The sequence below is a fragment of the Martes martes genome (genome assembly GCF_963455335.1).
Source record: "Martes martes genome assembly, chromosome: 8".
Classification (NCBI taxonomy): Eukaryota; Metazoa; Chordata; class Mammalia; order Carnivora; family Mustelidae; genus Martes; species Martes martes.
Window position 1 is genome coordinate 10,014,991 of NC_137895.1, and position 19,327 is coordinate 10,034,317.

Below are 19,327 nucleotides of genomic sequence, written 5' to 3' on the forward strand. Positions count from 1 at the left end.
TAGGGTTAAGAAAAGTGAAGTGCCAGAGAGCTTGAGAGTGTCGGAGACAGACCTTGGAGCCCAGGACTCGATCCGTGCACCCCAGAAGCTCCGTGGTGGGTACGGTTGGGGAGTCGAATTGAGGAGGGGGCGACGACGACTCCTGGCGGGTTTGATAGCGAGCAGCGGGAGAACCGAGATCGTTCCCACCACCTCGCGGCGGGCTGCGGGTTTCGGGTGCGGCCCCTTTAAGTCCAGGCCGGTGATCTCAGCTGCGCGCTCGTCGCCCCGCCCTCCCCGGAGGCGTGCTCAGTGCGCAGGCGCGCCGCGGCGGCACTCCGCTGGGCCCGGGACCCGCCGGCGGCGGCGAAACACCGGGGCTGCGGCGCCGCCCGCCCGCCCCGCCCGCAGAGTCCAGCCGCCAAGCGCTGTCCGCACACGCCACCGCTGCCGCCGCCGCCGCCGCCGCCATGGGCTCCTGAGGTAACCGGCCCGGCCGGCCTCGCGCCGGAGGCCCTGAGGGGGGCAGCTGCGGGCTTCCGGGGGCTGGGGGCTGCTCCGTTTTAGGGAGGCCGGCGCGGTAGGGGTGCCCCACGGGTCGCGTTGGCCGCAGGTCCCCGGGCAGGGAAGGCACGAAGGTGGCCGGCCTGGTGGAGGAGGGAGGGGGCGTCCGCCTCCCAGCTGGTCCCACCCTGCGCCCCTTCTCTGCCCTGTGGGGTCGCCCGTGGGTGTGCCTTGGCCCCCTCCTGGCCAACGTGGCAGGCCCTCGCCTAGAGTGTAATTGGACCTGCCTGTGGGGGTGGCCGGGGGAGAGGGAAGGCGGGTAGACAGGCCCTTTGCAGGGGGGATTGTGTGAGCCCGGTGGGTGTGCTGGCGCCTGGCACCACCGAGTGGGGGAGGCATCCGTGCCCTGTGCGGGTGGCTGGGATCTGGGAGGATGGTTGGCCTGGCCTTTGGGGATGCATGCATGCAGAGTGCACACGCCTTGCATACAAGTAAGCTGCTTGAAGGGGCACGGAGACTAAGGTGGGGCTCCAAAGGACATTTGTTTGGAAAGGGACCACAGAGGATGGTTTAGGGTATGTGTATCCATGCCGGGAGTTGTACATTTTCTCTCTGGGCACACTGCTTGGTTCTGGTGCTAGCTGACTCCCCGCCACGGCAAGGCAGGCTTGGGGAGTGGGCCTGGGTATCTGTTCCCAAATCATAGCCTCTCTGGGTCACGCAAGGCCAGGTATCATATACACATACGCATGGGTGTGCCCGCACGCCCAGGGCACCATGGCGCAAAGCAAGTGTTTGCACGCCTGCTACCTGTGTGTGAGGTGAAGGCCATGTATTATTTATCTGGCTGCTGGGTGCTTTATGTAAGGAAAGCCTCAGCAATCTGTGCCCTGGAGGCCTGTGTGCTGCGCAGTGAGCCTGGCAAACAAGCTCACTGAGCTCACCTGCGCCTGCAGAGGAGCCCCGGGTCTCAGAGGGGTGACTTCCTTCCCAGGTTGTGTCTGCAGCATCCCTGTTCCTTTTCAGAAAGCTTGGGCCCCCTCGGCTCCGCACTTTGGGACATCCCATCAGAGGGTGCTGTGTGTATCAGTGCTGGGACCATGGGGTGGGAGGGCCCCAGCAGCCCGACCTGTGTGCCCGTTTTGTCACTTGGACACAAACTCACAGTGCCCCTGGCTTCCGGGAATTCTCAGGTCGGGGGTGGGGGGGAATCACACGCAGAAACGAGTAATCACAATGATGTGAAAAATATAAAGCAGTAGAGGGAGTGCAGTGTGGGTTCACTGCTGGGAGAGGGGGAACACAGCCAGCAGCAAAGACTGACACGTGGGGACAGCTGAGCTGAAGCTTGAAGGATGACGAGCATTTGTCTTTGGTGCTTACCACACATGTTTTCCCAGTTAATTTTCTCAGTGGCTGTGTGAGTACAGAGCTGTTGTCATCCCTGTGTGCAATTGAGGAGACTGAGACCAGGGGGAGTACATGACTCCCTTGTCTGTGGCACATGGCGGGCCGGGATAGAGTCTTTCCCGAGCCAGGACCTCTCTTGCTGCCAGATCTTGCTGCCTTGTAACTGAACAATCCGCATGCCAGGTGCCATGCTAGGGGCACAGGTGTCTGAAGATGAATGGGAACTGGTGCCTGGTCTAGGGCCTCCCAGTCTGCCGGGAAGAAGGGTATGGATGGCTATAGACAGTGACCAGAACAGGAGGGCCAATAGCCTGTGTGGGTAGAGAAGGCGCTGTGAATTCCTACCTTCCCAACCCTTTGCGGCATCCTGCCCCCCAGGAACCGTAGGCAACCTGGGGTGCCTTTGTGTAGCCCTTGGAATTCTGGATGTGTTCTCATTTGCTCTTCCATGGGGTGGGGGAAGGAGCCCCTTCAGAGCTCTCCAGATGGGCGGGAAGGAGACGTACAGGGCAGAAAGGGTGCGAGTGGTCTTACCTCACTCCTGTTGGCCCAGTTCTGTGGAGCTTGGGCTTCTGTGGGGAGGCTGTTTGCTCCCCCTCTGCCTTTGAGGTTTCACTCCTGGTTTCTGGCGGGCCAGCCCAGCGCTCTCCCCGAGAGGGGCTGAGCGCTATTTCCAGTCCCTGCTGTGCTCATTTCGCCCCATAGATTCCCCAGAGTGGAAACAGCCTCAGTAGGGCAGAGAGCGCAGCCCTTCATTGTTTTGAAACCCAGTAACAGCCAATGCCCTTCTCACTCTGCAGGGCCTTTAGCCTGGGGAATTGGTGTGCGAGTTGTGGAAGGCCAGCAGCTGGGCCCTGGGAGAGTTCTGTGTGACTTGCTGAAGTCCTACTGTGTGCCAGGCTCCATGCTAGGCCTCAGGGGACCGGGTCCTGAGTGGCGGGTGGTGCCTTCTAAAAGGCATCGGTTGGCTGGGGGAGTCCAGTGTGTACTGACTATGGGCAAGACAGTGCTCTACTTGTGGTTGGAACAGAGGCCCTACAGGGGTGCAGAGGACAATAGGAACAACAGCTTGTTTATTAAGCACTTACTGTGTGCCAGGCACAGCTCACAGTGCTCTGATGAATGACTGTTTCATCCCCTACCACCTGGCGAGGTAGGAATCCTTACCTTCCTGCTTTGCAGAGTCAGCCTAGCAGGTTCAAGTGGAGGCAGTTGGTGGAGTTGAGCTCTGAATCAGAGGGTCTGACCCCAGAGCCCGTGCCCCGCCTTCCCGCTCACCCCAGGGTGGGCCGGAAGTCTTCCTAGGAGCGAAGTGCCCTGTGCCCAGAAGGACGAGAAACCCTGGGCAGGGCTGTGGAGGCCTGGGATACCTCGCCTCCCAGACCTGGCTGCAGTGGGCCCTGGGAGTGAAGATCTTTGAAGGCCTCGCTAAGGACTTTGAACTTGACCCCAGCGTGGTCAACAGGGAGCTCCTGAAGGTTTTAAAACCGAATTGAGGTCATCAGCCATGTGTCACATGCATACGGGACAGCATTACCATCTCCTCTCCTTCCCATATTCATGCGGAGGCCTCTCTCCTCCCTCTCCTTTCTGCTCTCCCTCAAGACGCTTTTCCCACAGACATTTTTTTTTTTAAAGATTTTATTTATTTATTTGACAGACAGAGATCACAAGTAGGCAGGCAGAGAGAGAGGAGGAAGCAGGCTCCCTGCCGAGCAGAGAGACTGATGCGGGGCTGGATCCCAGGACCCTGGGATCACGACCCGAGCTGAAGGCAGAGGCTTTAACCCACTGAGCCACCCAGGCGCCCCCCACAGACATATTTTTTAGGCCCTGTTGCCTTTCCCTTTTCTTCTTCCAGAAGCTTCTGGTTTTGACCACCCCGTGTGACCCAGGACCGGCCTCTGGAGCCCACTGTGGTCGTTGTCGCAGGGTCTGCCCTTGAACTGGCTTCTGGGGCTGGCTGTGAAGTTGGCTCCGCTGAACAGGACCGGCCTTCTTCCTGGCCCTCCTGGGTCCTGTGGGACCTCACTGACTTCCTGTGCCGTGGATCGTAGATCGGGCATGAGCGTGGGCTGCCTTTCCCTGTTGAGAGCTGTGGTGGCTCTGCAAGGACGAGGGGTCCTTGCTCGAGACATCCAGATCAGGTGTGGGAGCTCGGGGTGCAGGACAGGAGGGGAGGAGTCGGAAGATTGCTGAATGGGGAGAGGAGGCTGAGAATTCAGGAAGGGGACAAAGGGTCACTGGCAGCAGGAGAAAGAAATGCGCCTTGGGGCCCTGGGGAGAGCGGAAGATAAGGTCCTGGTGGCCTGGAGAGAGAGAGAATCGGGAAACCATTTAAATCCTCACTCGCTTTTTAGCCCTGTGGCCTTGGGCAAGTTGCTTGCTGGGTTCTAGTTTCCATTCTTTAAAAATAGGGGGGAAATGATGCAATTTCCTACATCTGTAAAATGGGAATAACAATAGCGTGGCCATCACTCAGCTGTCGTGACCTCACGTCCGCGTGGAGCTCAGCACAGCACTCGGCACACGCTTGTTGAACGCTGCCTTTTACTGTTCCACTGCGGGCCTTTCAGTGTATTTAAGACAGAAGCGTGGCTGCGGTGCCCGGCTGGCTCAGTTGGTAGAGCATATATAAGCTTCTTGATCTTGGGGCCTTGAGTTCAAGCCCCACATTTGGTGTGGAGTCTACTTAAGAAAAAACCTCTCTGGAAAAAAAAAAAAAAGATGTCAGCCTTGTCTGTGTGTTGGACAGTGCAGGGAGCAGCCCTCGCGGAGCCGAGTCCTGCTGGGGAGAGAGACCACAGACACAGCAGCAGTGACACTTGTCGTGGGCCCCCTGAGGGGACATCAGGGCATTCCTGCCCAGGCAGGCAGTTTTCTGAGGAGACAACGTTGACGCTGTTACCGTGTGGAAGGAGAGGAAGCACGTTCCAGGCAGAGGGAACAGCATGTGCAAAGCCAGTGTCCGAGTTCTTGCCTATAAAATTATGTGGCATCCAGTCTTCACCCCGTGGACTCTTGGTGAATGTTAATCGAATATGATCTTCTCAGCCTCAAAGAGGACACGGGAAGGGGAAGAAGTAGAGTGGGAGGGGGCTGTTGAGAGAACTGGACGGTCTTATAGTTTGGGGTTTTCTCATGTTCCTGCCCCTTCGTCTCCACCTCTGGCCCCCTGGGATCCAGCGCAGGGCCCTGAGGGCAGTGCGGCTAAGCCACCAGCGTCCTCTGCAGTGACTCATTCCTGCACCCCCCTTTGCCTCGGGTCCCGGTGGGGAGGAGCGGGGAGGGGGGGGCTGGAATTAGGCTGCACATCCAGGCAGCCCTTGTTCACATTTCTGCTGCTGCCCTTGGAGTGGAAACGCTGTGCTAGGACAGAACTTGGAAGGATGACATGCGGCCTCTGGTTGGTCATTTCCAGTCTTGGGTTACCGATGGCTCCCTGTCTGGCACGACACCTTGCACAGCGTAGATGCTGAAATAGTTTTCGATGACACAAATGAACGGCTAGGTGAATGTCATTGCCACTCGGGATAAAGCTGGAGTTATTCTTGAGAAGTGACGGATAGTAAGGCCAGGATTAATTGGAACAGGACGGTCGATGGGGGCTGAGCTTCCACCAGGAGCCCATGGGGCATCTCGGACAGCCTGGGGTCTGGGAGGTCTCGGGCCTGTTCTGAGAGGCAGGAAGCCCCACAGTCACTCCTTTTCCTCCCCTGCTGGGACGGAAGCCAGAGGGGGAAGATCCCACCCAGAAAACCTTTGTGCCTGACCCGCGTCACTTCCAGCTCTGCTGTGTTTTAGAAAGTCACACACGAGTAATTGAGTGTTTAATGGAAAGTTTGCAGGGTTGATGGGTCTTTGAAAAACAATAGGTTTTTCTACTTTGGAAAATAGGACGCGTTGATTGTAGTGAACTTGGAACATGGAAGGTTGGTGGGTAAGACTAAAAATCACCCCCAATTTCATAACCAAGAAATAATCGCGGTTGCCGTGGGTGTATTTTCTTTCTAGGTACAATCCTGCATTATCTCATTGTTCACGTAACACCAGGTCATAAGCATTTCCCTGTGACATTATTAAGTTAATCACAGAAGAGTCACACAAGTTAAAAACCAGGGCTTCTGGTACTGTATTTCCACTCTCTGTGGGAAAGATGATGTCCCCAACCTTTTTGCTAGATGGCATCATGGCCGTGAGCAGCAGCAGAGAACTGTGTGGAAGTCAGAGAACCAGGATGATAACCGTGGGCAAGGGGCTTGCCAGTGCTGGGGCTACCTGTAGCACCTCTGCTCGCCCCCTGGGTGCTGCAAGGCTCAGGTGAGGCCCCTGGTTCTAGAGCCTTGAGCTCCTCAAGTCGGAGGGCCTGGTGTAGAGTCAGGGCAGGTCACGTGAAGATGGATGAAGGGGTGTGTGTGTGTGTTTGTGTGCGCATGTGTGTCTTTTTTCCAACCTGAAATTTGTTTGGCAATCCTCCCGAAGACCCAGGTCTCCTGGCTGGGGACCCGTGATCTGTGGACTCTTGTGCCTGCGATGGTGAGTGGTCCCCAGATAGCTGTCCCCGCCGCCCTCACCTCAACAGAGTGGTGGGGTGAGACCCCCAGAAGCTGCTGCATCTGTCACCCTGCAGGATTTTCACATCAGACAGTGGACCCACTGGAGGACGTTGTGAGGTTGCCTACCTTTATTTTTCTCCTGCGCAACTGTGGACAGCCTGTTCCCCAGGGAGGCCCGGTCCTGCTGGCAGGTGGCCGAAAACCTCCGCTCTGCTGGATGGTGCTGCTCCCCAAAGCCCTCTGGGTCACCATTCACAGGAAGGCTCTGAGGGAAGAAGGAGCTCACCCCATGGCTGCTTCTGTGGTGGCCACTGGCCGAGCCTCCTGGCCTTTGCCTGTAGTGCCTCTGTTTTGTCTTCCATCTAGAACACGCGGAATCTGGGATTCCGTTGATGATTATTTTGGGTGCCTGCAAGGCACAACGATGAGTGCTGGCGAAGGGATGTGTGTGAGGATATTAGCATCAACTGAGAGTAATATATTAATTAATACCAATATTAATGATCCTCACCAGAATTTGTGTAGGGCTTTACAGTTTGCCAATTACGTTTCACATAAACGGTTTCTTTATGGAGCCTTGGGATTATCGTGCCTATTTTGTCACTGGATAGACTGAGGCTCAAAACGGCGAACTGGCCTGAGAGCCTATGGAAGGAAGCTCGAGGGTTTTTTATTTTGAATCCTGCACCTTTGCTGCTCTGAGCAGCCCCCCTGCCCTCGGAGCCTGCAGTCCCACCTCCCCGCACCCAGCAGGTGGAATCGCGGGCTTGTAGAGGATCAGGTAGAAGCTGCCGGGTGGGGTGGGGGGCTCCCTGAGGGAGGCGCGGGCTGAGCCGGGGGCTCTGAAGGTCAGTGGAGGTTGGCGGGTGGAGCAGTGAGGGGAAGGCTTCCCAAGCAGTGGGCCTGCCTTGAGCACACACGCAGGTCGGTGCGTCGAGGCAGGGAGGCATTTGTGGATTTTAAAAAAATAATACACATGAGAATTTAGACTCACCAAAACAAAGAAAAGTTGATGCACTGTGCTTTCTTTTTTTTTTTTTTTTTTTTTTTGAAAATTTTATTTATTTATTTTTTAGAGAGCGAGCAAGCAAGCAGGCAGAGGGACGGAAGCAGAGGGAGAAGCAGACTCCCACTGAGCAGGGAGCCCGACTTGGGACTCGATCCCAGGACCCTGGTATTGTGACCTGAGCCAAAGGCAGGCACCGAACCGACTGAGCCACCCAGGTGGCCTGCACTGTGCTTTTGTTAGAAAAATTTGAATACCGATAACCTCAGTGCATTCAAGTGTGATTTGGTTGGTAGGAGTTCCTAGCCCTCCAGTCCACTGGCACAAAACCTGGGCTGGCAGTAGGAAGGTTGGTGAAGATTCTTCCTCTCAAAAGCTGTCTTTGGTTGGCCGAGAGGCATCTCCTCTGTTGGGAGCCGAAGACCATTGCATTCCCAGTTCTCTCTTGTTGAGCTGGGTCTGTGGAGGTGGGAAGAAGCCCTGCCCTGCCCGCTGTGTTTACGCAGCTGTCCTCGCAGGGAGGACACTAGGCATCCAGAGGGCTGGCTCCATCCTCCACCGGCTGCCCACTTGAAGAGCGAAACGTGGGTGGCCACCGCGGTCAGGCGCGCACGTTATGTAACGGGTCCGCTGTAGACGTGGCCGTGAATATCGTAGAACATGAGTGCGTCTTGTGTGGCTCTGGTGTCCCAGCAGCCTGTGCAGGGAAAACAGCAGGAGGTGCCTCTCACTCGTTTGGGATGGCCAAGCTGGAAACGCTGGATCCTCTGGGGCTCTGCTCTCCTGCGCCTCCCCGCCCCCCACCGCGCCAGGCCTGCCTCTGGTGTGTGTACCTTGTAGCCTGCCCCTCCCCTGGACCCTGGCTCCGATGCCCAGGGAGACCAATTATGGCTGGGTGTTGTGGTGACTCTGGTCACAGTCCATCCTTCCACGTGTCCTGGGACCAAGGGCATCAGGGCCTGTCTGCTCTGGGAAGGGCTGAGGGGCTGAGCAGGTCTGGCGCTTCGCTCAGGGATGGGGAAGTCCAAGTGGACTCGGGCTGGGTGAGCCGGGGCTGACGCAGGTCCAGAACCAACTCCGGACCCCGTGCTCTCTGCTGAACGGGGCTTTGCTCGACTCTTTCTTCATCTGGGCACTCTTAAAAACTACATGTTGTCAGTGTTCCTAATAATTAAGCTTATTTCTTGGATGAGGATTTTTTTTTAAACATTTTATTTATTTATTTGACAGAGAGAGAGAGATCACAAGTAGGCAGAGAGGCAGGCAGAGAGAGAGGAAGGGAAACAGGCTTCCCGCTGAGCAGAGAGCCGGATGCAGGGCTCGATCCCAGGACCCTGAGATCATGACCTGAGCTGAAGGCAGAGGCTTTAACCCACTGAGCCACCCAGGTGCCCCATTGGATGAGGATTTAAATGTGTCCTGTCTGTCTGGTAACATTTTCAAAATTAGAGACACTTGTCCACTTTGACCCAATGGTTGGACTTCTAGGATTTCATCCTACAGACATTTTAATCTGTGTGTAAAATAATTTATTTGAAGGTTAGTCATTGCTGCCTTATTTGTGCTAGGAAAAAGATTGGGAAGAATGTCATGTCCATCTGCTGGGACCCAGGAACAAGTTATGCTCTGTGTGGACCGTAGAGTACTGTGCAGCTCTGGGAAATAAGGGGGAAGCTCCATGCCCAGATACGGAGCAGTCGCCAAGATGGATTGCTGTGAGAGAAGAGGGTGCGGGGGGCGCCTGGATGGCTCTGTCGGGTGAGCGTCTGCTGTTAGCTTAGGTCATGTTCCCGGGGTCCTGGGATGAGTCCCACGTCGGGCTCCCTGCTCAGCGGGGACTCTGCTTCTCCCTCTCCCTGCCTCTCCTCCCGCTGGCTTGGGTTTTCTCGTGCGATCTCTCTCTCGAGATGAATAAATAAAATATTTTTAAAAAGGGGGTGCCTGGGTGGCTCAGTGGGTTAAGACTCTGCCTTTGGCTCGGGTCATGATCTCAGGGTCCTGGGATCGAGCCCCGCATCGGGCTCTCTGCTTGGCAGGGAGCCTCCTCCCCCCCTTCTCTGCCTGCCTCTCTGCCTACTTGTGATCTCTGTCTGTGAAATAAATAAATAAAATCTTTTTTTAAAAAATCTTAAAAAAAAAATAAAAAAAAAAAAGCAGTGCAGGACAGTGTGTCTGGTGTGTCTGGTGTGCCTCCGTGGGTGTAAAAGGAAAGTGCGTGTGCTCACGTGTGCACGTGGGGTCTTGGGGGCCTGTGGGAAGTCAGCCGTTATGGTGCCTCTGGGATGGGGCTGGTGCTGGGAGGCTCTTTACCAGAGACCCTTTGAACCGTCTGAGTGCCAAATCATGGGGCTATCTGATCTTTTCAAAATAGAAATAAAGGGGTGCCTTGGTGGCTCAGTAGATTAAGCAACTGCCTTCAGCTCAGGTCATGATCGTGGAATCCTGGGATCGAGTCCTGCATCGAGCTCACTGCTCAGAAGGGAATCTGCTTCTCTCTCTGACCCTCTCCCCTCTCATGCTCTCTCTCTCAAGTAAATAAATAAAATCTTCAAAAAATAAATACACAAATACATAAATAAAATTAAGTAAAAAAGAACCACAAGAATATATCCTTGTATCTCACCCAGCGCAAGAAGGTCAAGTCTCCGGCCATTCCGTCAAGGACCTGCCAGCCTCACTCAGGCCCCTGCCACCATCTAATCAAAAATGTGTGCTTGGGGGCGCTTGGCTGACTCAGTCCGGAGAGCATGTGACTCCTGGTCTCAGGGTCCTGAGTCCGAGCCCCACCCTGGACGTAGCGTTTACTTAAAAAGCAGACAGAATGCATGCTGGGGTCTCACAGAGGGGACCAGGTGTGAAGGTTTGGGTGTTTCTTGGTAAAAAGACCCGCACTACCTGTCCCACGGGCCGCGGGCAGCCTTGTCGTGTTTGAGTGTGTTTCCTTCCCCACCAGCCCGTAAGCTCCTATGGGATCAGCGTCTTTTTGGAGATACCCTTGGGACTTAGCATACAGAGGGTCCTCAAGGGTAAGCATTTATACTTTTGAAGTTTTTAAGGTTAGCTTATGTAGGGTAAAGTACACTGGTCTTAGCCCTATAGTACAGTGGGATTTGATACCTGTCAGTACCCATATAAGTTATGTCCAGGTCAAGCTGCAGAACACGCCCAGCGCCCAGAAAGCTCCCTGTGGCCTCCCAAGGTAACCACTGCTCACTCCTCATCCCTTCTGACTCATCTTGCCTGGTTTTGAACTTTGCAGAAATGGGGTCCTATAGTAAAGACTATGACATTCATCCGGACTGTGACTAGTGGCGCTGTGATCTTCATCCCTGCTGTGGAGGGCTCCGCTGGTGGAACATGTCCCCATTTATGGATCCACTCTCCTGAGGTGGGCAGTGGGGTGGCGTCCCGCCTTTTGCCGTGTACACAGGGGTGCCGTGAAGGTTCTTATTCTTGTCTGTGGGACTTGTGCACTCCGGGGGCTCCGGACATCTAGGGAGGAAGGCTGGCTCGCCCCACTCGGTGCGTGTTTGCATGAGTGACATTCCGGTTGGGATTTCTGTCGCAAGCACCCGGGCAGGAGCTGGGTTCCTTGCTTGAGGGGTCCCAGGGGTTGGAGCAGGTTCAAGGGTCTTGCTTAGGCAGCCTTCCCCCACTCCTGGGGCAGTAGGACTATTGAGGTTCAGGGTTCTGAGTCCGAAGGGCACCCTTTTATGTAGTGCTAAATGGGGTTTAGGTGGCTGGAAAGGTCCCATTTAGGGGGACACAGAAACTGCCTGAAGAGGCAGAGCATTGGCCCATCTGTTCGCACTTTGGGAGAAAACTGGGGTGATTAAGATTTGGCCTGTATGCAGATTAAGTCAGCCCTTGCTGAAGAATTTTGGATGACTTTGTTGTTCCCTTAGATTTCTGCATTCCCCCCCCCCCCACCCGCCAAGTGAAGGGTAGCTACACGATTGGGAGATTCTTCCTTTCGTGGTTGGGAGGTTCGTGGGAACTTGGCCCTGGGAGAAGGGGGAGAGACAAGGAGGCGCTGGAGTGGCCTGGCCTGTGGGTGTTGACTAAAGGGGGGGCGGGGGGGGCGCTGCCCCTCGTGAGGGCACGTGATCGTCCTCCCAAAGGCTGCCCAGACAGAACTGCCCGGCCTCCGGCATTCTGTTCCTTTAATCCCCTCTGGAGAAGGGCCAGGCTGTGGGCTGCTGACCTGCTCGGATGCGGGTCAGCCTCCCCCAGAAGGCAGCACCCCCCACCACCCCGGAAAGTTCACAGAACCTGACAGCTCCTGGGCAGAGAGGAGGCTGTTGTCACAGGTGCCGGAGTGGGGCCAGAGTGGGGCATTCAGACGAGCAATTCCTAAGTCAGATTCCACCTAGGGAGCTATGTTAAGATGGAAAGTTTTCCGTATATATTTTACTTTCCTTTTTTTTTTTTTTTAAAGATCTTATTTATTTATTTGAGAGAGAGAGATCGAGTGAACATGAGCAGGGTGAGGGGCAGAGGGGGAAGCAGACTCCCTGCTGAGCAGGGAGCCCAGCATGGGGCTCGATCCCAGGACCCCGGGATCATGACCTGAGCCAAAGGCAGACGCTTAACCGACAGAGCCACCCACGCGCCCCTTCCATATATATATTTTAAAAAAATAACATCTGTTCAACAAAAATCCCTCCCAGGCTGCGTTAATATTCTGGAGACGTGCGTGTGAACAGGTTGCCAGCTTCGCTCGGCCTGTGGGTGTGTGGCAGCCGCTTGAGTGAGTGCTTCATGGGCGCAGCTCAAAAGGGCTGGGATCTGAAACTAATGAATGAAAATATGACCTCAGAAGGTTTTAAAAAGAGCAGACGAGCAGAGACAGGCCAGGTCTGGGGCTCAGACTGCCAGGCCTGTGAACCGTCAGCCTGACCGAGGCTCTGAGGTGGGAGAGGAATCAGCGCACACGGGTCGTGCCTGGCCCACCACCCCATTTGCCCCTCGCGGCTCTGTCCCAGGCTCAAGTGACTGTGGCCCCATTTCATAGCCGGGGAAGCCGGATCGAGGAGCACTTACGTAACTTGGCCGTGGACGCAGAGCTGGTCAGTGGCGGGGCCAGGAGTCGAGTCTAGGCGGTCCTCCTGCAGAGTCCACAGGGGGCGAGGGCGGTGTCCGGGGCGAGGGCGGTGTCCGGAGCCAGGTACAGGGGCTGTGGACCAACCGCGGTAGCCCCCAAGCCTCTGTTTCCTCATCTGGAAACTGCGGGCATTGCTTTCCTACGGCTTCTGCAACAAAACTGCCAGCAATGTAGTGACTTAGTGACACAAATTTACCATCCTACAGTTTTGAGGTCACAAGTCCAGAATGTATTTCACTGAGCCCAAATCAGGGTGTTGGCAGGGCTGCGCTCCTTCCGGAGGATGTTTCCTTGTCTCTTCCAGCTTCCAGAGCCGCTTGCATTCTTTGGCTCAGGGCCCCCTCCTTCATCCTCAGAGCCAGCAGCCTGGCACCCTCCAGCCTCTCCTGCCTGCTCCCGTTGTCACACTGTCCCCTTCACACCCGCAGCCCCCTGCCTCCTTCTCATGCTTGCCCCTGTGATTACATCCGGCCTACCCAGATCATCTGGGACCCTCGGTGGCCTTAATGTAGTCACACTTGCAAAGCCCCTTTTGCCACGTCAGGCAAAATAGTCCTGGGTTCAGGGGTTTGGGATGTGACATCTTTGTTGGGGGGGGGGGTGCCTTACTCAGTCTTGGACACAGGAACTCATGGAGGGGTAACAGCATGGTATCCCCCCAACATGGAATGAAACGGACTCTGAGATGTGAGGTTCTCTGAAACCCCTAATTCCAAGGAGGGGACTGAGCCTGCACACAGCTTTGGAGCTCTTCTGGAAGACGTGAGTGTCTTCAGGCGGGAGTTAGCCAGACGCTGTCCTCTTTGGGGAAGGGTGGGGGTAGGCACTATCTTAGGGGAAGTGACCGTTCGCGGCACTCTGGGTGCTTTTCTAGGGCTTGGCTTAATTCATTAGGCCTTGCCGGGCCTGCCTGGATTTTCCTCAAGACCCCCCCACTTCTCTGTACTCTGGTTCTGTGCCCTCAGGCACCCTCTGGCAACGGGTTCTCCTGGGCCCCTGGTGGGAGATGAAACTGGCTCTCCTCCCTGTTCTTATGAGCTGGGTTTGCCCGACCCCATTCCCCTGAGCCTGGCTTTCCAACCCGCAAGAGGAGTTCTGCCCGGCCCTGAGCCTTGGTGATCCAGCGGGGCTCTGTGTTCTGGTGCTCCCTGTGGGGCTGTACCCAGGGGACCGTACCCTGGCCTGGATGCTCCAGCCCCAACAGGACCCACCTCACAGGGCGGTCAGGAGGGCCTTGTCCCTCTGAAGAGCCGCAGGTGGTTTGTCAATCAGCCTGCCCCCCCCCTCCGCCCCCCCATCTTCAGCAGGGTCCGGAGGCATTAATTCTGCTCTGCATTCCTGGCCGGGTGTCTGCCCACATACTGTCTCCATGCCTCTGCTCAGGTTTTTCCCTCTGTCCCCTAAGTAGTCAGTCAGTAAATACTTTTCCCACATGGCACCTGATCCCTGCGCTCTCGGAGCCCAGCTCGCAGGGCTTTAAGGGACCAGATCTAGTCACAGAGGGGTAAATGCTCTGGCAGACCAGGGGAGACATGCCGTGAGCAAACTGTGAGAGGTCACAGAAGGCCGTATCTGTCGAGGCTGACGAAGATCCCTGGGTGGGAGCAAGAGAATGTTCCACTCCCTGGGGCTGGCACGGTGGCGATGGAGGGCATCACAGACCTTCAGAGTTGGATGATCTCAGGTCAGGAGGAGGGACATGGTCACGTCTGAAAATAAGGTGAGAAGTAGACGATGCTGGATTCCTGCGTCTACGAGCATTAGCCTCCCTGCAGCGCTGGGGGGCAGCCCAGGCCCCCACCTTTCTGGAATCCGGAACGCTCGAAATCCCAAAGGTTCTTCCAAGCCTGCAGCAAACTAATTTTGTGGCAAAAATCTGACCTGAATTGATGTGAGACTAATTATATTCTTTAAAAATATCTCATGTTTCTCTGTGGAAATACTGTGTATTTGACTTTCGGGTGCTGCCTGCACCCCTCTGGGGGAGTCACTCTGCATACCTCCTCCAGCTCTGGAATCCCTTCTAACTTGGAAAAACTCTGAAGTCCTAAGCTCACCGGCCAAGGTGGGCTTGGCGCTCCTGGGAAACAAGTTCAGAGACACTCAGGCCCCGGCCCAGTCACAGCTGGGTGGCAGCACCAGGATTCCAGCTGTTTCCCTGACTCGGAGCCTGGGACAAAGTGTGGCCTGTGGCCTGGCTTCTTCGCAGCATTTGGGTTGGCGTGCAAGTGAGGACACAGGTGTGGGGCCACCTGGTGGGCAGGTGGCCGCTGGGAGAGAGGCGGAACGGAGTCTTGACTGTGCTTTGTGTCTGCCTCAGCCTCAGGCCTGACACCAGGGGTGGCGAAAGGACAGAGGGACAGGGGCCTCGGGGGGAACAGGGAGCCCTGTCAGCGACTGGCTGCGTCCCTATCAGTAAGAAGACTTTTTGGGTCTGTCCCCCCAATACTTGCATATTGTTCCATGTAGCTCATAAAGCCTATACCAGGCTGTGATGATGCTAAAGATGTAATATTTAAACTTTTTATTTTATTTTATTTTCTTGGTGGTGCAAAAACCTTCTGGCTTCATAGGCTTGAGTATTTTTGGAAAGCGTGCTTTCATGGTCTGTGAGTGAGCAGTTAGAAGCTCTGGCTCTGTGTTCAGTCTGCGTAGCTGTGTCTGGTTTTAATGGCTGCCCTCTCCGAAAAAGATCCCTGAGACATGTAGCTGTACACGGAGGAAACGCATCACTGGCTTTCTTTCTAAATCGGGTTACTCATTTTTCCATCCTGTCCACTGCGTATGCAGGGAATTTGTTGAAATTTCGCTAGTACATTTCCATCCTTCCTGATGCCAATCAGATGTTTTTGTCAACTAAATGGAAGGTATTTTTTATTTTAAAGTCCTTAACGCATGAATCCAAAACCCACTCAGATGCTTTGGAAATTTTTGAGCAGATTAGAAAATTCTGTTACGTAGGTTTTTAGGAGTTCAGACACGAGAGTTTTTGTGAGTTATAGACTTAACATTGTTTTTGGTAACAAAATCCTATGACAGTAGAAACATTTCCAACATTTCCAAATATACTTTTTCCAGAACGCTCTCCTGGCCTCGGTGTCTTCTGAAAGAGCAGTTCTTTTCTCATTTGTTGTGATAACATGCCTTTCCCACGAAGGGACATACTAAACATGCTTAAAGATGTTTCAAAAGCTTAACTGGGAAGCGTATTCCTGACAGCCAGTATTGATAGAAAAACATGGACAGATGCAGAACTTTTTTTTGAAAGAAAGATGTGTTGAACTAAGTTGTTACATTTGACAGGTCTTTCTGATTGCTTTTCTACAAGATAACCAGTAAATCTCTGAAACAGACGGTTACCTGAATCACTGGCCATCTCATTACAAACTTGGTGGAAAATTCTGTTCTACTCTCTAAAGCTTTTTACTCTGGAAAATTTCAAACACGTAGAAGTAGAGCAAATAATAGAACAGGTTTCTGCCTCTCAGCTTTCAACAGCAAGGAAATGTCCTACAGTCTTGCTGCCTCTGTCCCTCTCCCCCTTTTAAAGAACAAATCCCAGAAGTCATGTTATTTTGTACCCTAAATAATTCAGTATGCATCTCTATCTGATAAGGACTTCAAACAACTTGTTTTGGGGCACCTGTGTGATTCAGTCGGTTCAACATCTGACTTCGGCTCAGGTCATGATCTTCAGGGTCTTGGGATTGAGCCCTGCAGTGGGCACCATGCTCAGCAGGGAGTCTGCTTGTCCCTCTCCCTCTGCCCTCCCCCACCCTCGCTCGTGCTCACTCTTAAATCAATAAAATCTTAAAAAAAAAAAAAAGAACTTGGGGTGCCTGGGTGGCTCAGTGGGTTAAAGCTTCTGCCTTCGGCTCAGGTCGTGATCCTGGGATGCTGGGATCGAGACCTGCATCGGGCTCTCTGCTCAGTAGGGAGCGTGCTCCCTGCCCCCCTGCCTGCCTCTCTGCCTACTTATGATCTCTGTCTGTCAAATAAATAAATAAAATCTAAAAAAATAAAAATAAAAAAATGAACTTGTTTTATTTTGAAATAATTGTAGGTTCACAGGAAGTTGCAAAAATAGCGCTCCAAGTCCCATGTGCCCTGCTCTCAATGGTGACACTCAAATTGCTCTCGGACCGTGATCAAAACCAGAAGTGGACATGAATGCAGTACTACTGACCAGACTACAGACCTTGCTCAGTTTTCACTGTTCTTGTGGCGGGGGAGGGACTCTGTACAGTTTTTCACCTGTAGACTTGTAGCCACCGCCATCAAGATACAAGGGCTCCCTTCACTGGAGGGAAGTCCCTGTGCTGCCCTCTCTCTGTGCACACACCTTCCTCGCTGTGCTCTGCCAGTCTCCAGTCTGTTCTGCATTTTTATAGATTTGCTGTTCTGAGGATGTTCTAGATCAACAGACTCAGACAGTGTGTGACCTTTTGCGATTGGCTGTTCTGTTTAGAATGCCCTTGCGCTCCATCCAGATTTCTGCCTGTATCAGTAGTTTTGTTACTTTTTTCTTGCTGAGTAGTAATCCGTGATCTGGACATAGTGGAGTTTGACCTTTTGCCTGTTGAAGGACGTGTCGATCGTTTTGGGTTTGGCAGTTACAAATACGGCTGCTGTGGACATAAGCACATAGGGTTCTGTGTGAGCACGCGCTTTCCTTTCTGTAGCATAAACGTCTAAGTGACTACTGGGTTGTATGGCAAATGGCATGCTAGTTTTGTAAGAAACGACCAAACTGTTTTCCAGAGTGACTCTACTGTTTCCTGTTCCTACCGGGAATGCACATAAGAGCCAGTTTCTCTGCACCCTTGCCAGCTTTGGATGTCTTTGTTCTGTACTAATATGTGTATAGTGATGTCTTTGTGGTTTTAGTTTGCATTTCCCCAATGGCTAACAATGTTGAACAGCTGTTTCTGTGTTTATTGTCCATGTATCCTTCTTGAGTGGAATGTCTGTTCATGTCTTTTGCCCATTTTCTTTTTTTTTTCTTTTTAAGATTTTATTTATTCATTTGACGGAGAGGGAGTGAGAGAGGAAACAGAAACACGGGGAGTGGGAGAGGGAGAAGCAGCCTTCCTAATGAGAGGGAGCCTGATGGGGGCTCGATCCCAGAACCCTGGGATCACGACCTGAGCCGAAGGCAGACACCTAATGACTGAGCCACCCAGTTGCCCCTTTTGCCCATTTTCTAATTGTATTATTTTTTTTTACTGCTGAGTTTGAGAATTCTAAGTTTATTGTCTTGCATTTTGCCTTGAAATCTGTGATCCATTTAGAATTAATTTTTGTATATGGTGTAAAGGTTTAGGTTAAGCATTCATTCTCTCTCTGGATGTCCAGCTGTTCCAGTGCTGTTTATTGAAGACACGATTCTCCCTCCATTGATAAGGACGTTTATGTACCCGCCATGCCGTGATCACGCCTAATGAAACTGACGAGAATTCCTGTGTGTTACCTGTTTCAAAGAGGTCTTTCCATCCTTGGTTTGTTAGCATCAGGACCCAACAAAGTTCACTTGTTGCATTTAGTTATGTCTCTCAAGTCTTTATTCTGTAAGAGCCCCTCGAGCACCTTTGTTTATAAGCCTCTGATTTGTTTGTTAAACTAGGTCATTTGTCCTGTAGATTGTCCCGTGGTCTAGACTCGGCTGCTGCGTCCTCATGATACATCATTTAGTCTGTCCCAGTAGCCTCTGCATTTCCTGGCTACTGGTAATAGCTCTGGAGGCTTGTTTTGATCCCATTTCAGTTTTGGGGAAGGGTCCTCCTTAGATGGTGGTGGCGTGTGCTCCCTATGTATCCCATCAGGAGGCTGGAGACTTCTCGCAGCTCCATGTTGGTGATGTCGATCTTGACTGGGTTCAGAGTTGCACTTGCCCAGACTGTGTTAGCTAGGGGTTTTATCATCCACTGATGATCTGTATCTACATCCAGAATTTTATTAGGAGTTGCAAAATGGTGATTTTTGTTCTATTATTTTATTCTATTATTCTGCCTCTATTCATTAACGGGGCTTCTATTTTGATTTATTTAGGTATTTTTAAGATTTCATTTATTCATTTAACAGAGAGGGAGAGCACAAGCAGGGAGAGCAGCAGGCAGAGTGGGAGGAAGAAACAGGCTCTGTGCTGAGCCAGGAGCCGGACGTGGGACTCGATCCCAGGACCTTGGGATTATTACCTGGGCCGAAGGCAGCCGCTTAGCGAACTGAGCCACCCAGGCGTCCCAGGACTTCTGTAAAGTAGAACACGCCCTCATCCATTCTGTAGTTACCCTGAAGTGTTACAGATGGGGAAACTGAGGTTCTTAGAGATGAAGTCATCACTTGTCCACACTCGCAGATGGTGAGGTCTGGCAGGAATCCCGTTGGGTGGCCCCAGTGCTGAAGCTTGGTTTTGCTCCTTAAACACTCTGCCCCAAAGTCCCTGCCACTTTGAAGCCTTCCCTGACCCTCCCCCCAGCCTTGGCCAAGGCCGTTGATGCCGCCCGAGTGTGAGAGGACGGGACCCGGTGTCCATCCCCCTGTCCCAGCACACACACTGTGAACAGTCTGCAGGGTCCAGCATCGTGTGCTGCCCTGGACCCTGGGAGCAAGGTGAGCCCCTGGGATCTACAGCCCGGGAGGAGCCGGCCTCACCTGCTGTTCTTTTGTGCCAGGGGACATGCGTCTGTGAGTCAGAATGTTGCTTCACCTATTTTTGGGGGGGCGGATATTATGAAAACCCTCGAATCATGTGCAGTTAATAGTACTTAG

General features: G+C 53.4%; 1 protein-coding gene across 2 annotated transcripts in view; it reads left to right on the forward strand.

The window, feature by feature from the left end:
- Positions 1 to 371: 371 nt before the first annotated feature.
- TMEM184B (transmembrane protein 184B) overlaps positions 372 to 19,327 on the forward strand; it is a 43,596-nt gene continuing 24,640 nt past the window's right edge. Inside the window, exon 1 of one of the 2 annotated variants that reach the window (XM_080810590.1) lies at positions 372 to 462. Coding sequence is in view for 1 of the 2 variants with exons in the window: in XM_080810589.1 (XP_080666715.1) it covers positions 10,739 to 10,843 (105 nt within the window). In the remaining variant the exon portion in view is untranslated. Of the gene's footprint in view, positions 463 to 10,724; positions 10,844 to 19,327 lie in introns of those variants that run through there. The other variant, XM_080810589.1, reaches the window with a different exon arrangement.